Source organism: Cnephaeus nilssonii (genome assembly GCF_951640355.1).
Source record: "Cnephaeus nilssonii genome assembly, chromosome: 12".
In the NCBI taxonomy this organism is placed as follows: Eukaryota; Metazoa; Chordata; class Mammalia; order Chiroptera; family Vespertilionidae; genus Cnephaeus; species Cnephaeus nilssonii.
The window spans coordinates 13,261,864-13,278,377 of record NC_137083.1 but is presented as its reverse complement, the minus strand read 5'-3'; the positions used below and the strand labels follow the sequence as shown (position 1 = coordinate 13,278,377).

Here is a 16,514-nt window from a genome sequence, read left to right as displayed (position 1 = left end):
TTACAAAATAGTGATGGAGACGTAAAAAGCACAGCATAGGGCAGTGATGGCGAACCTATGACACGCGTGTCAGCACTGACACACGTAGCCATTTCTGATGACACGCGGCCACATGCCGAGGATGAAACATTTGCTGCTCCTGAGGATGAAACATTTGCGACTAGAGTCTTGGAGTTAGTTTTTTCCTCAAAGTGACACACTACCCGAGTTATGCTCAGTTTTTTGGCGAAGTTTGACACACCAAGCTCAAAAGGTTGCCCATCACTGCATTGTAATAACTATATGGTGCCAGATGGGTACTGGAAATATCGGGGAACACTTTGTAAAGTATTATCTAACCACTATGCTGTAAACCTGAAACTAATACAAAATAATGTTGAATGTAAAATGTAATGGAAAAATAAAATTTAATAAAAAAAGGAAATACAAATAAGGCAACAGTGATTCTGAACTGGATTCTTTTTTTTTTTTAAGGATGTTATTAGGACATTTGACAAAACATGAATGGAATCTAAGGGTTAGATGGTAGTAATACATCGATATTAATGTCCTGATTTTGCTGATTGTATTGTGGTTAAGAAGGAGAATGTCCTTATTTGTAGGAAATACAGTAGGTATTTGGGTGATGGGACATCAGGTCTGCAATATAGTTGCAAGTGGCTCAGGAAGAAACGTTTTTTATTCTATATGTGAAACTCAAGTTTGTTTTAGAATAAACTGATTTTAAAAAATGTTAGGTTTATTTTTTAAAAAGATAAACTAGGTTGCACCAGTTACTCCCAGTGCTCCTGCAGATTCTGCTGTTCTCAAAATCCAAAGTATGTGAGCAAGTACAAGAGTCAATCATCCGAAACCAGGATTTTCAACCGTTTTTATTTCCTGGCACACACAAACTCATTACTAAAATTCTTCACACCAATATATATATGCATACACACACACACACACACACACACACACTGAGTGGCCAGATTATTATGATCTCTGAACGCATAATAATCTGGCCACTCAGTGTATATCCTATATAATAAAAGGCTAATATGCAAATTGTCCCCTCGACCAGGAGTTCAACCAGCAGGCAGGCCGGCCAACGACCCATGTTCCCTCCCCCTGGCCAGGCTGGCCGGACCCCACCCATGCACGAATTCGTGCACTGGCCCTCTAATATATATACTAGAGGCCCAGTGCATGATTAAATCATGCACGTGTAGGGTCCCCTAGGCCTAACCTGCCATCCAGGCCATATCCACTGCCCCGCAAAGCCTAGCATGCTCCGCGGACACTGCTATCAGCCTGCTCCCCGCTTTTGATGGCAGGGGGTCCGCTGGTGCTGGAGCGGACACACAGCTCCCCGCTTTCGATCGTGGGGGAGCTGTCTGTCTGTCCGCTGGTGCACCAGGCCTTTCGAAAGCCTCTGGTGCGGCGGAGGCTTTCGAAAGGCCTGATGCCGGAGCGGACAGCCAGCCAGCTCCCCTGCTTTGGCTTTCGATCGCGGGGGAGCTGGCTGGCTGTCCGCTGGTGCACCAGGCCTTTTGAAAGCCTCTGGTGCGGCGGAGGCTTTCGAAAGGCCTGGTGCCGGAGCGGACAGACAGCCATCTCCCCCGCTTTCGCTCCCCGCTTTTGATGGTCTGCAGCAGGACGTGGGCTCACTGCCCCAGAGGCCCCTTCTGTGCCGCAGCACAGCCATGGCACAGACGCTGAGCTCGCTGCGAGCTCAGCGTCCCGCCAGCCCAATCGGCCACCCTGGCCACCCCGAGTCCCGCCCCCTGCGCCTCCCACTGGCCCAATCGTGGGCGTAGCGGAGTGATGGTAATTTACATATTACCCTTTTATTATGTAGGATATATATGTATATACTGAGTGGCCAGATTATTATGCGTTCAGAGATCATAATCTGGCCACTCAGTGTGTGTGTGTGTGTATATGTGTGTGTGTGTGTGTGTGTGTGTGTGTGTGTATAATATATATATATAATATATATATATAATAATATATATATATTAGTGTAGATGTATGTGTGTATAATATATATATAATAATACACACACACACACACACACACACACACATCTACACTAATAAAAGAGAAAGATGCAAATTGACCGTACCTTCGTGACACCCACGGCCAATCAGGCGTGGGTATGCAAATTAACCCAACAAAGATGGTGGGTTAATTTGCATACACAGGCACCCAGCAGCCAGGGCAGGACGCTTGCATCATCGCCATGACAACGACACAGGCATTTCATACCGCCCCAGCCACTCTGGGCCTCTGGGCAGCATGGGAAGGAGGAAAGGCAGCTCTGGGCCAGAGCAAAGGCTGTGCTGGCAGCCAGGAATCTTAGTGCATTGGGCATCTAGTATATATACACATACATACACACACACATATATATAATTTTTGCTGACGTAACAAAAAGGTATAATTTTTAGTCATTCACACCAAATAGCTATTGTATTGGCCTTTGCCATTTTTTTATTTGACTGTCTTAGGGAAAAGAGGTCAGTGCTTCTGACTAAATAGTCAGGTATTGCATGTTTTAAACATTCTTGCACACACCTGTTGAAAACCCACCAGGGACAAACCTGCAACCCAACCAAGTCTGGTTTATTGATTCGTTGTAACCAAAGAAACAAAACACTGAGTTTTTAGAGGTAAAATAGGCAGGTTTAGGGAGTTTTAAAAATACAGAGGGTCCTCACTCATCTAGGGGAAATAATGAACAACATAGACTGATGAACAAGAACAGACCCAGAAACAAGGAGGCATCGATCGGACTGTCGGGCCTCAGAGGGAGGGGAGGGGAGGGTGGGGGTGAAGGGGAGAGATCAACCAAAGGACTTGTGTGCATGCATATGAGCCTAACCAGTGGTTAAGGACAACAGGGGGGTGGGGGCATGCGTGGGGAGGGGTGTGGGATGGGAATGGGGGGATGAGGACAAATATGTGATACCTTAATAAAGAAATTAAAAATAAATAAATAAATAAACATAAAAAATATATATATATACAGAGGGTCTGCCCGAACTGGTTTGGCTCAGTGGATAGAGTGCTGGCCTGTGGACTGAAGGGTCCCAGGCTCCATTCCAGTCAAGGGCACATGCCTATGTTTCGGGCTTCATCACCAGTGGGGGGCGTGCAGGAGGCAGCTGATGTTTCTATCTCCCTCTCCCTTCCTCTCTGAAATCAATTTAAAAATATGTATTAAAAATACAGAGGGTCCATGGGAGAGGCACCGTTTGCTGGCGGCTGGGAGCTGCCAAAAGGCATACATTCACCAAGAACTAAAGGCTCCGCAGCCTACAGGGAGAGGAAGATACCCATTCACAGAAGATAAGGGGGAAACAAACGGGAGAAAGAGGAAAACAGATTTTCACAGGGAATAGAGAATTTTACCAGAAGAGGGGGAGAAAAATAAGGGGGGACCCCATGTGGGGTTTGAGCTCTAACGCTGCTATAGTGACCAATCAGAGGAGAATATCAGGACAAAGAATTGCAGCCTTTATAATCCTGAGGGAAAAGGGGCTTAGTGGGCTACCCCTTTGGGACCCCCTCCCCATGCGTGAGTCTGTGCTTGTTTCCCAATAAATTTCCACCTTTTCCTATTACCACCTTTTGTCCGTGGCTTCATTCTTCACATCCACCTGGACAAGCTTCATTCTTCAAATCCACCTGGACAAGAACCTGGGAAATCACCCTTGCATCCTGCTCAGAGGAAAAACCACGCGTTTCAGTTTAATTTCCGCGTTTCAACACCAGAGGAACTGTAGGGCGTCTCACTATACAAAAGAGAGTTGGAGGATTTGTGGGGAGGGTGCACTTTAGGTAAAATTTAAGTGAAACAATACAGACAGGCTCAAAGCAAAGCAGTTGTGTGTAAAGGCAACATCAGATTTGTTCTGAGAAGTGGGTGTGTAGGCTCATCTTTCATTGGAAACTACAAAGTTAAGAGAATATGGGATGTTCTTTTCAGGAGCCCCTTATCTGAGCTCCGCTCCTGGGTAGACATCGAAACTGCTTCCCTGTTCGGGTCTTAGATCCTCCAGGCTAGAGTGGAATGTTTCATTCCTACAAATAGCAACCTTTACGTGGACTTACAAGGTTTCCCGGTATTTTTTTATTATTATTATTTTTACAGAGAGGAAGGGAGAGGGATAGAGAGTTAGAAACATCGATGAGAGAGAAACATCGATCAGCTGCCTCCTGCACATCCACTACCTGGGATGTGCCGGCAACCAAGGTACATGCCCTTGACCGGGATCGAACCTGGGACCCTTCAGTCCGCAGGCCGACGCTCTTCCCACTGAGCCAAACCGGTTTCGGCGGTTTCCCGGTATTTAAGAACACAGTATTCGTCCCAAACTGGGGGCGGTTATAATGCTTTTCATTCAGACTGTCCTTAAAAGAAACGCCGTTTGCTGTTAACGTTACAATCGCCTTTACCTGACCTGGGTATCCATCCTGATGAACGGCGGGGCACACTTTTCCTTTCTCAGCTGTTGCCAAGGTTACATTCGGCCTGTCAAACCACAGCTAATCCTCCTCTCGGGGTCTTGCTCAGGTTCCAGCTTTGCTTGACTCGCTTCCTTCTCCTTTCGACCTCGAGCCTCCCCCGCGGCCGGAGGCGCCACACCGGGGTTAAACACGCCTCTTTCTCCAAGGACGGGTTCAAGCTTTCCGCCTTCCCGGGCTCCCTGGGGGCCCTCCGCTCTTCTCGATTCCTATTGGGGGAACTCCACGCCTCTCACCGCCCTGGAGGCGGGACGCGGCGCCCGAAGATGACGTCACGGCGGCGGGGCCGGAACTCCCGGTGGTTTAGGCTCTCCGCTCGTGTCGGGGGCTCGGGGACCGTTCCGTCGGCGACGCCGCCGCAATGACCATCTGTCAGTTCTTCCTCCAAGGCCGGTGTCGCTTTGGGGAGCGGTGCTGGAACGAACATCCCGGCGCCTGGGGTGCGGGCGGTGGACGGCAGCAACAGCCCTCAGGTGACCTTGCGCTCAGCCCGCCGCCTCCGCCGCCGGCCGAGCTGGGGTGGGCCTGGCTGGGGTCCGGCGGTTAGGGAGCGTGGGCCTCCCGCGTGGGCCTCCCGCGTGGGCCTCCGCGCGGCGCCCGCCACACAGTTTCCCTCCGACGGTTTTGCCCGCGTCTCAGGCACTCGGTCAGTCTTTGTTGAGCGGGCGAAGCCGGGGGCGTGGTCCTGGTTCTGAGGCCGAACAATGAGTGTTAAGTCAGATGTCCGTGTCAAAACTACCCCTTCGGTGGGTGGCCGTGGTTCGGGAGGTCGACCCAAACGCCTCCATGCCTTTCTCTACCCTTCCGGGTACTTGTTTGTTTTTTCCCCCCCTTGACTCGAATATAATTTTTACTAAACATTTTGTTCCGAGGGAGAGGCTAGCAACTTGGATCAGTCAGGGCTCTTAACTTTGGGGAAGTCGCGAACTCCTTTGGAAATACAATAAGTTTACAGAGCCATTCCTCAGATATGCTCATAAAATTTGGGGTAAAATTGGGAGGATGGGATGCCCAATTAAGAACTCGGGGCTGTGAGGGAACGGAGTGTAGAGGACCAGGTGGACCTGCTCCCTGGGCCTAAGTCATTAACGGAGGTTTGGGAATGTTTCATTAAACCGATTATGAATGATGCAAAAAGCACTATCTTCAAGGAGAGGAGAGGTCAGACAAGAAACCATAGTACAACGCAAGCTTTTAAAGGTCAGACGAAGAGGTTTTCTTTTCTTAGAATTGGAACTTAGTCCTTAGAGGATCACAAGATGCTGACTGCATTCTCACCCCCCCTCCCCTTTTTTAGGGATGTTCATCTTACCTTTCAACCTTAAGTTGCATTGTGGCTTCATACCCGATCCCCCTTCTTGAAGGCAGTCTTTACCCACAATAGCTGTCATGAATACTCCAAACCAAAAATTAGGACTCGGAGTCTGATAAATGTGAGTGTACTTCCGTGAACAACAGAATGTATTGGATAGATAAATTGATGGAAAGTGTAATAAAACTCATCACATAGTGTATTTAGCTACCTGAAACAAAATGTTTTTGAAATTAAGAAGTATGAAGACCAAAAGCTATATACAAAAGATTAATTGAACTTCTGTTGTGTCATTCCCCAAAGGATTTGGAACTTTAGAAAAATAAAATACCATTAATCCCTACTTGAGGGATCTTTCTGGTCCAGCAATCTGCTGCCTTTTCTCTTTGGTTTTATTAAGGAGTTTTAGAGTTGGGAGATGAATTTTCATAAAGAAGTATATCTGCCATCACTCCACTTTTTAATATATTGAATGGAATATCTCCAATTCAGTGAATTATCTTGGACCCAACTAGGAAGTTGGGTAATTGAAATACTTTAAGTGATAAGATTTTTTAAATATAGAGACAGAGAGGTTAGAGTCCTGTTGGCTTATTTTGATAATTATGAAATATTAGTAATATGCTTATAATAGAGGAACTCAATGCACTTTTTCATATGCAAATCATCTTTATAATCTCCCCCTGAAAGATAGGTGGCTGTTTTCCCAGAGAGAATACTGAGTCGAATAGATTTAAGCATCTATTCAAAGACAGAGGGTAGAATCTAATCTTTTATATTCAACAAACTTTTTAGTACATTCCTAATTTTTCAGACTTTATTACTATTTTAGGCCCACTGGGAGAGCAAGAATAATAAAGACAGCTTTTTGTCCTGAAGGAGCTTATGATTTAGCATAAATGTCCTCTATCCACACCACTATCAAGCAGTTGTTTACTTAATAAGCTTATGTCAGCTGAATCTATAATAATATCATTATTTTTCTAGGGATTTACAGTCTTCTCAATTTTGTTAACCAGAAATCCAATTAGACTATTATGTGATTGGTTGATACTACTGTGAACTACAGTATATAAGGAAAAAATGAAGAGTTTTGTGATTTAAAATGAGTGGAAATGTTGAGTCTTTGTATAATGGCTGTGTGTAATAAGACAAAATATAATTAAATTTTTAGATATTTAAAAGATGAGTTGCTGGTGAAATTGTTTTATTTTATTTTTTATTTCAGGTAGTAACAGACGTGGATGGAATGCCACCAGTCAGAGATACTCCAGTGTTATCCAGCCATCCAGTTTCTCCAAATCTACGCCATGGGGGGGCAGCAGAGAGCAAGAAAAACCATCTTTTGGTTCTTTTGATTCTGGAGATTCAACTAACAGGAGCAGGGGGTTTGGATTATCTCAGAACCCATTTGCTACTTCACCTACCTCTGAAGCACAGAAAGATGAAAAGAAACTTCTGTAAGTGAAAGCATTCAGAAAAATTATCTATTTTCTTCTTTTTTTAAAAATTACGTATATTTTTAAAGAAATAATACATTATTTTAAAAATCAGAGTAAGCAAAAAGAAGAAAAAGCACTGATGATCCTATTACTCAGAGATAACCACTATTTTGCATAGATATCATACTAGATTTTATTTCATTTAAAAATGTGTCATCGTTCCATATCAGTACAGAGCCTTCTTAGAGCTAATTATGTTTTTCCCACTTTTCTGTTGATAACACTATATTGTTAATATCTTTCGAAGGTAGTCCTGCTTAAGTTGGTTGTAAATTATGAGACCTTTACAAAGTATGAGGTAATTTATAGCAAGTTATGATCTTGGAGGTCAAATAGCATCTCGTATTTTTCTTTTTAAAACTTTTACTTCATTTACATCATTCAAATTGATTTAATTTGATTCCCTTCCCTTTTGTGGAGTAAACTCCTTAACATTTCTTGAGAACATTTGTAGCAGAAGTTACAATTGGTGCCAAATCAGTGCCTGGCTATCTGTAACTTCCCTCAGCTTCTGGCTCCCAGGACAAAAATATACTTGTTAGTCTTTTACTTCCATATAACCAAATGAGAACCAATGGTAACATTTTAAGCTGTGTACCATATATTACTGATTTTTTTTTTTTAAGAAAAAACAAATGAGCCTCTCCTTCCTATATTTGATGTTTTTGTAAAAATTCTAAATTTAATATAGATTCTCTGTGGTATCTATCATTTTATTAATTGTAGCATTCTGGACAGGGCAGGAGGGGATTTAATTTAGAGCTGACTCTATCCACAGCTTTGCCAACAAATTAACATTTGAAAAATGTGAGAATTAGACAAATGATCTCTAAAGTCCTGCCCATTTAAAAAGGTTATGCTTTATATTACACTAGAGGCCCAGCGCACGAATTGGTGCACATTGAAAGGAAATTTAATTAGAAGGTGGCCAGTGGGGCGGGACTGGGCAAGATGGGCTGGACACATCCTGGAGCCAACCTCCCGCTGTCCTTCCCCACTCAGTCGCACCTGAGGTTGCACGAGGGCTCAAAGGGTATCTGTGGAGTAAGCAGGATCCCTCCGGTAGGTGGGGTCCCTCAGCCTGGCCTGCGGGGATGGAGCTGAAACTGGCAGTCGGACATCCCCCACAGGGTCCTAGAGTGCAAGAATGCACTCTGCCAAGTTGCTGTCGCTTGGCAGCTCCTCATTGAGTGTCTGCCCCCTGGTGGTCAGTGCACGTCATAGGTTTTATATATATAGATGGTACTTTCTCTTTCCCAGTTAAATGATCATTGATGTTTATGATAGAGCAAAAAGATTAAAGTTGTATATTAGACTCTATTTTAGTTCCTTAATACATATTGTACAATAGTGCTCAGTTAAATGAATTTGTTAATGGTTCCGTGTACTGGAAAACCAAAATTATGAACTTCTTTAGTCTTATAATATCTATAAATGAAGTGTAGTTTCTATTTCTATAAGCTTTTACTTTAATAAACACTTGAGGAAACACATGAAAAAAAATATAAAATTATGTATTTACTACAATTTAAAATTTCAGTCATTGAAAATTATAAATGATAAATTTTAATTAGCAGATGAAAAAGATTCTCTTTTTTTGTCAGGGAAGGAATTGTGAAAGATATGGAGGTTTGGGAATCATCAGGGCAGTGGATGTTCTCTGCTTATTCACCAATGAAAAAGAAACCTAGTATTTCAGGTAACTGAGAAATTGTATGTTTTTAAAATATGTCTTATTTTCTAAAACCAGAACCATGCCAAATAAGAAATTAACATTGTTTAAAGTATTTGGGTATTCTAGCAGAACCTCTTGATTCAGAGGTTGAGGTTGGAAGGTATAGTTCTTTTAAGAGATGTAATTCTCAGTACAATCAGGGCCTACCACAGTTCCCATTCTGTAAGCCCGGGCAGAGGCTCTGCTTTCTTGGTTCCCTACAGGTCCAACCTCAGAACCTCCTGGCTGCCTGCAGTGAATAGAAGAGTCATAGCCTGCCTGCTGTTAAGGCCGTGGCTGTCCGATTCTTGCTTCTCTTGCTTCCCTATCTTTCCTTTTAAGGATAGTTGTTTTTCATAAAGCATGTGAAGACCTACCTTGGAGGTAATGTCTGAAGGTAAAGAGCTTTAGCTGGGCGATAGGGATAGCATTCCTGTAGATACACTTTTCTTCCCATTTTCTTTTGTCCACAGTTTCTAAGTCCTTTCTGGGCTGAAACCTAGACACCACACTTCTCTAAGCCCACTCTGGGTGGTCCTGGCCTTCTGCCCTATTGCGTAAACAGCAGGTGCCTAGCAGATGAGAGCCCTTGCAGTCCCTCAGAACTCTGGGGCCTCTGCTGTGTGTCAGCTCCACCTGCTCATTCTCTGTGAGCATTTGTGCACACAACTCCTTAGTTAGTTATTTACTCAATCATTCAACAAATTCTTACTGAATTTCTTTTGTGCCAGGCCCTATTCTAAGTGCTGGGGATATAGTGATGAGCGAGATGGACAAGATCCCTCCCTTATGAAGCTTATGTTCTTGAGGGAGGGAGCCAATAAGTAATACAAATAAATAAGAGAATTTCAGATAGTGATTTTTCTATAAAGAAAATAAAGAAGTACTAAGCCTTTTTAAATCATTTCAGAATTGAATCTATGCTTACTGAATGTCCTAAAGCAGTGGTTCTCAAAATGTGGAATGTAGATCCCTAAGTAGGGTTGCCAGATAAAATATGGAGTGCCCAGTTAAATTTAAATTTTAGATAAAGAATAATATTTTTAGTATATGAATAGCCCTTGTGACATACTAAAAAAGTATTTGTTGTATGTCTGAAATTCAAATTTAACTGGGCATTCTGTTTTGTTTGCTAAATTTGGCAACCCTATTCCCGAGACCCTTGCAGGGGCTGTACAAATTCAAAAATATTTTCATCATAATACTAACACATTAATTGTCATTTTCACTGTGTTGACATTAGCACAGTTGGTGCAAAAGCATTAATGCATAAAACACATTGCATCGTAGTAAATATACATCAAGGCCGAGATAATAAACTGTATTAACAAACTATATAGTAGTCAATTAAAAAATAACGTCATTTTCACTTAATGTCCTTGATGAAATGGTAAAAGTTACTACTTTTATTAAATCTTGACCTTTGAGTGCAAACCTTTTTGCTATTCTGTGTGACAAAATGGGAAGCCACATAAAGTGCTTCTGCCACGTGCTCATGTGTGATGGTTATGTTGAGGGAAAGCACTCATGTGATCACTGACTTGTGAGCTGAACTAGCCACTTTTCTTCCCCCACAGGACAGTTTTTATTTGAAAGAATGCCTGAGAACTATGGTTATTTAGACTTAAGTGTTTGGTGACATTTTCTTTAAAAAAATAAATGAAGTGAGCCTATCACTTCGTAGAAAACAACTGACAATGTTTATTGCCAATGATAAAATTCAACCTTTCAAGTGAAAATTCGATTATGGAAAACTTTTCTGCTAATGTGAGCTTGATGACTTCTTGATACTTAAAGTCTCATCTGATGAGATGGATAGTGACATTAATAAATATGAATATTTTAATATTATACAATGACATTTGCCAACATTTGGAAGTTCTAGATAACTCAGTAGAACTTCCAAATGCTCAATCTATAATGTTACAAAATTATACATGGCTGAAAAAATCCTTTCTAAATGCAAGATAAACCAGTGGATTTTATATAATTGTACAAAAATTTTGCATCCACATTGTAGCTAGCCTTTAGAAACTACTACCTGTTGCCCTAGCCAGTTTGGCTCAGTGGATAGGACATCAGCTTGTAGACTGAAGGGTCCTGGGTTCCATTCTGGGGTTGCGGGCTCCTCCCCAGTCCCAGCCCTGGTTGGGCACATGCTGGAAGCAACCAATCAATGTGTTTCTCTCACATAGATATTTCTCTCTGTCTTTCCCTCTCTTTCCACTCTCTCTAACTCAGTGAAAAAATATCCTCAGGTGAGGATAAAACAAAAAAAAAAGAAACTACTACTTGTCAAGTTTTGGTATAATATCAAAGAAGAATATTCACAATTATCTGAAAAGGCCATTAAATTAATCCTTTTCCAACTACATATCTGTGTGAGAACAGGTTTTCTTCAGACACTGCAACCAGGCAATATATTGCAACATATTCCATGCATCTAATTGTTTACTGAGGTTAAATCCTAAAAATTATATTAAGGTCAGAAGGTGTGAACATTTCTAAAGCTAGTGATGCTTATTGACAATTTTCCTCCCAGATAAGTTGTATATTTTTAATTCCCTTAATGTCAATTTAAGAAAAAGTCCACTTCACCACATTCTTAATAAGAATAAATATTCATTTTTCATTTTTGCAATTTATCTCTATTTTAAGTTGTATTTTTTAAAAAATATATATTTTATTGATTTTTTACAGAGAGGAAGAGAGAGGGATAGAGAGTTAGAAACATCGATGAGAGAGAAACATCGATCAGCTGCCCCCCGCACACCCGCCACTGCTGATGTGCCCGCAACCAAGGCACATGCCCCCGACCGGAATCGAACCTGGGACCCTTCAGTCCGCAGGCCGACGCTCTATCCACTGAGCCAAACCGGTTTCGGCTTAAGTTGTATTTTTAAATTTAACTTTATTTCATTTATTTACTGGCTATTTGAATTTTTGTGACTTGCCTATTATATTTGCTCAGATTAACATTTTTTTATTGATTTGTAAGAGCTATTCATATATTAACATTAGCTCTCCTGTCATGTTGCAATTATGGTTTTCCCAGTTTATCATTTGCCTTTTAATTTTGCTTATTGTTTCTAACATATAGAATATTTTTTTAGACAGAAGTTTGAATGTATATGCAGTCAACTTTCTTTTTCTTCTTTCTTATTTTTCCTCTCCATTTTGTTATTCCTTCCTCTCCGATTATCTTTAGAAAAAGTTCCCCTTCAAAGATCAAATAACCAACTACATTTTATTCTAATTTAAACATGAAAGAGAGTGTAGGCTCCTTATAATTATGTAAATTTTCTAATGATCAATATTAGCATACTTTCTTGTCTAGCACCTCTAGCTTTACTATACTGTTGAAAGTATTGGCATTTATTTTAAAGATTCAAATTGATTCCTCACTTCAGGTTTTACAGACATTTCACCAGAGGAGTTGAGGCTTGAATACCATAACTTCTTAACCAGCAATAACTTACAGAGTTATGTAAGTTTGTTTCCTATTCATCTACCTCAATAACAGATTAGCTGTTAATTACTATCTTCTCTATTTGTAGTCAAGGCTTGTGTTGGCAAAGTGGGTGAGGTCTACAAGTTTTTCAAGACAAGTTTATTTTTATTTTCTAAATTACTTTCCTTAAAATTGATTGGTTATCTAAAGTGGTGATAATATATTTTTACTGTAGTAACTGGGAATGTCATTATTTCATTACAAATTATCCAGCAATCAGTCCCAGAAATCAAACCCTTTCATCATTTGACAAACATTATAGAGCATTTCTTAGGTGCAGACACCGTGATGAAAGCTAGAAAGACAAAGTTAAATAAAGCAGTCTATTATATAGATCAACATTCTCACATATCATATATCAAAAAATAAAAAAGCTGGGCTTGAATCAGTTTGGTGCTAAAGGAAATGAAATAAAGTCTGTATTTTTTGTTGTCTATAGTCATGATCATGCGTTTTAACTAGCACACATGTTCGCCTCCTATCCAAATATAACTAACTCTCTGCTGCCAGATACTTAGGATTCTTAACCAGAAGATACAAGGAGTTGAAAAACAGGGCGAGGGGACTATAGCTGGAATATCTTTGGAAAATAGGGTCAGGTCAATGCAAATTTTACAAGTTATGGACCATAAGAATGTTTCATAAACTTTTTGTGATTTGGGCAAAGACGTGAAGTTGTCATTTGAAAGATTAACTTAAATACTCAATATTGACTCATTATTTTTCTGTCTTCTCTCTTCAGCTAAATTCTGTCCAACAGTTAAAAAATCAGTGGAGGAACAGGGTAAATGAACTGAAAATTCTAAATACATCAACTAAAATAGCTTTGGTGAGTATTGGAGAGTTTGCTACGGGAAGTGACTTATCTATTGCTTTTTTGCAGAAAATTTTACTTTCTATTTGGAAAGCAAAGTTAAGCTCAGCTGGTGTGGCTCAGTGGTTGAGCATCAACATATGAACCAGTAGGTCATGGTTTGATTCCTGGACAAGGCACATGCTCAGGTTGCAGACTTGATCCCTAGTAGCGGGTGTGCAAGAGGCAGCTGATCGCTGACTCTCATCATTGATGTTTCTATCTCTTTCTCCCTCTCCCTTCCTCTCTGAAATAAATCAAAATATATTTAAAAAAACAAACACAAATTATGATACACACATTCTCAAGAACTGTATCATCATTTAGAGGCAAGGCCCTGAAATTGCTTTCTCTCTGTTCTTCAGTCAGAAAAGCACAGGAAAATCATGCTTTTTAAAAATTGTTTTTAGAGTGAATTTTAACTTTGGTAGTACTAATTTTGAAATTGGAAAATATTACATACATTCAAATATTTCAAGTTATCACCAATTAAAAATAAATTGTTTTGAAAAATGACATGAATGTACATTGTTTATTCATTTACCTGTTAATATCACACTAAGAGAGAGAAGCTAGACAAAAAAAAAAAAAGAGTTCATACTAATAATTCCATTTATATGAAACTAAAAAAGACAGACCTGTCTATAGTGATAGAAAGCGGATGAGTGGTTTCTTGGGGCCAGGAGTTGGGAGAGGGCTGACTGGAAAAGGACACAGGGAACTTTTAGGGGTGATGGAAATGTTCTAAATCTTGATAATGGTGGTAATTATAAGTTTGTCAAAACTCATTGAAATATATATATTTTATAAATATACAGATATAAAATGGATGCATTTTATTGTATGTAAACTATACCTCAACAGAGTTTAATTTTTAAATATGCTATTGGGGCTTCCAAATGAGAGAAATTATATCTGTTTGAGTTGATTAGGAAAGGCTTTTGGGGAGGGGGTAAGTGAAAAGTTTCTTAAAAGGGAGATTAAGATTTCAGTAAGCAGAGATGAAGACATTTCTAGAGCAGGCATAAAGTATTTGCAGGAAACGGAAAATGTTTGATAAATTTTAGTGGTAAGTTTCAGTAGTGTCATTGTGAATCAACTTCAGTTCAAGTGTTAGGGTGAATAGAATGGGAACCTCTAAAGGTCCTTACCTAATATCTAGGTTTCTTGATAAATGCAGATCAGCCTATAGACACTGAAATATATTATTAAAATTTTTTTCTGATTTTAATGTGTTCATTCGAAAATTTAGAAAATATTTAAAAGCAAGAATAAAATTAAAACCATAATTCATTAACCATTTACTCTTTTTTTTTTTTTTTTTTTTTTTAACCATTTACTCTTAATCTTTGAGCTTGGTTTACTTTTTTTTTTTTTAAATGTGTATTCATATTGTGGGCATTTTTCTATGTTAAACATTTAACTTCACATTTTTAAGTGCATATTTTAAACATTGAATTTGGCTCTAAAGTTTATAGAAAAAGTACTTGAAAATTATTTATCAAGTACTTTATTATTTGCCTGTTTTTACAGCTCTCCGATATAAAGGATGGAATAAATCAAGCAGAACCTGCATTTGGATTTGGCAGTAGGCAAACAGCAACATTCGGGTCACCAGGTAAGTGATACAGTAATTCAGGACTTCATTGATTTAGAAAAATAGGACTTTATAGGTTTCAAATCATTAAGCCTGAAAATAGGTTAAGTACCATTAAAGACCCTATGGCTCGAGCTTTAAAAGTATATTTTAGGAATGGTTTTCAAGATTTTGATAGTTAGGGAAGCAGCACCTTTGAGGACTTTCTTGTCACTTGTATAATAAATCTCTGGTGAGATTTTGAGGGGCGGTGGGGCAGGGGGTTGGGGGGGGAACGTGGGAGGGGGCTCCAAGCCAAAAGTGAACGTGCATGCTAATCCCTGAGGTTTCTCAAAGCTGCCTCCTTGAGTGGAGGTAAATTATGGTGCAAATGAGATCAGTGTTAGCAGTAGCAGAAAGACAGAACAACAGTGTCCGGTGGGTTTGTTCTAGATTCTCATTTTCCTTCTCTCCTTCTAGTAATCTTCTCTCTTCCCAATACCCCAGCAGGGCAGGAATAGGAGAAATTGGCGGGGCGGGGGGGCGGGGGGGGGGGGCGGTGGACGGGAAGGGGCTGGTAATATGGCTACATTTTCTGACTATCTGGTTTATTTGTAGGTTTTCCAGTGAATAACAGCACGAGTGATAATGCTCAAAATTCTAGTTTTACAAGCTCTGGATTTGCCACTGCCCCTTCTGGAAGCCCTTCTGTGTTCGGGAATATTCCAGCATTTGGAGCTGTTCCCTCTACCAATCCTGCCATCACTACTTCTACTCCAGCTCCTGGATTTGGGAAACCCGAGATCACATCTGCTGCTTCATTTTCCTTTAAAACCCCTGCAGCCTCGGGATTTGGCTCAGCCGGGTTTTCTGGATTCCCAGCTCCCATGGCAGCAGCCCCGGTGGGAGCTCCAGGGGCCCCAGCCTTCGGAAACAGCAGCTCTGTGGCTGGCTTTGGTAGTCCAGGCTCACATTCTCACTCTCCTTTTTCCAAGTCATTCAGTGGCACTCATGATGGACATAGCAGCACATCCACCTCTGTCCCCATCTCAAATGGCAGCACGACAACAGGTAATGAATTATTCACACCCAAGCATCAACTAACAGCAGAAGAACTGGGGCAGTTTCAGGCCCAGAAATTTACTCTGGGGAGAATTCCATTGAAGCCACCACCTGTGGAACTTCTAAATATTTGAAAGGACAATTTTAAATACAGAAAAGAATGACTTCTAAATTGTTTTGAATGGTTCATATAGAAGAGTAGATATACGCACACATGTATGTATATACTTATATATTTATATGGAATATAGCTTTAGGGGTTTGAAATTTAACATTTTTTTCTTGAACCTAACTATTTAAATAAAACCTAATAGCCAGCAAGAGATTTTCTTTTACTATAATTACGAATGGAACTGAAAAGCTATCTGTGCGCTGAATAAAGTATTTTTCTCATTCTACATCATTTTACTATCTTAACCTTTAAAGTTTTTCCTTTAAACATTGTTTTAAGGAGATAATTTCTAGAACCAT

At 40.3% G+C, this 16,514-nt stretch overlaps 1 protein-coding gene across 1 annotated transcript; it reads left to right on the top strand.

Moving 5' to 3' along the window:
• The first annotated feature begins 4,799 nt into the window (after window positions 1–4,799).
• Window positions 4,800–16,441, top strand: NUP42 (nucleoporin 42). Its single transcript, XM_079786365.1, has 7 exons — window positions 4,800–4,986; window positions 7,054–7,285; window positions 8,932–9,026; window positions 12,452–12,528; window positions 13,295–13,381; window positions 14,939–15,023; window positions 15,600–16,441. The coding sequence occupies exons 1-7, from the start codon at window positions 4,875–4,877 to the stop codon at window positions 16,175–16,177; spliced, it is 1,266 nt and encodes a 421-aa protein (XP_079642491.1). The 5' UTR covers window positions 4,800–4,874; the 3' UTR covers window positions 16,178–16,441.
• The last annotated feature ends 73 nt before the right edge of the window (window positions 16,442–16,514 follow it).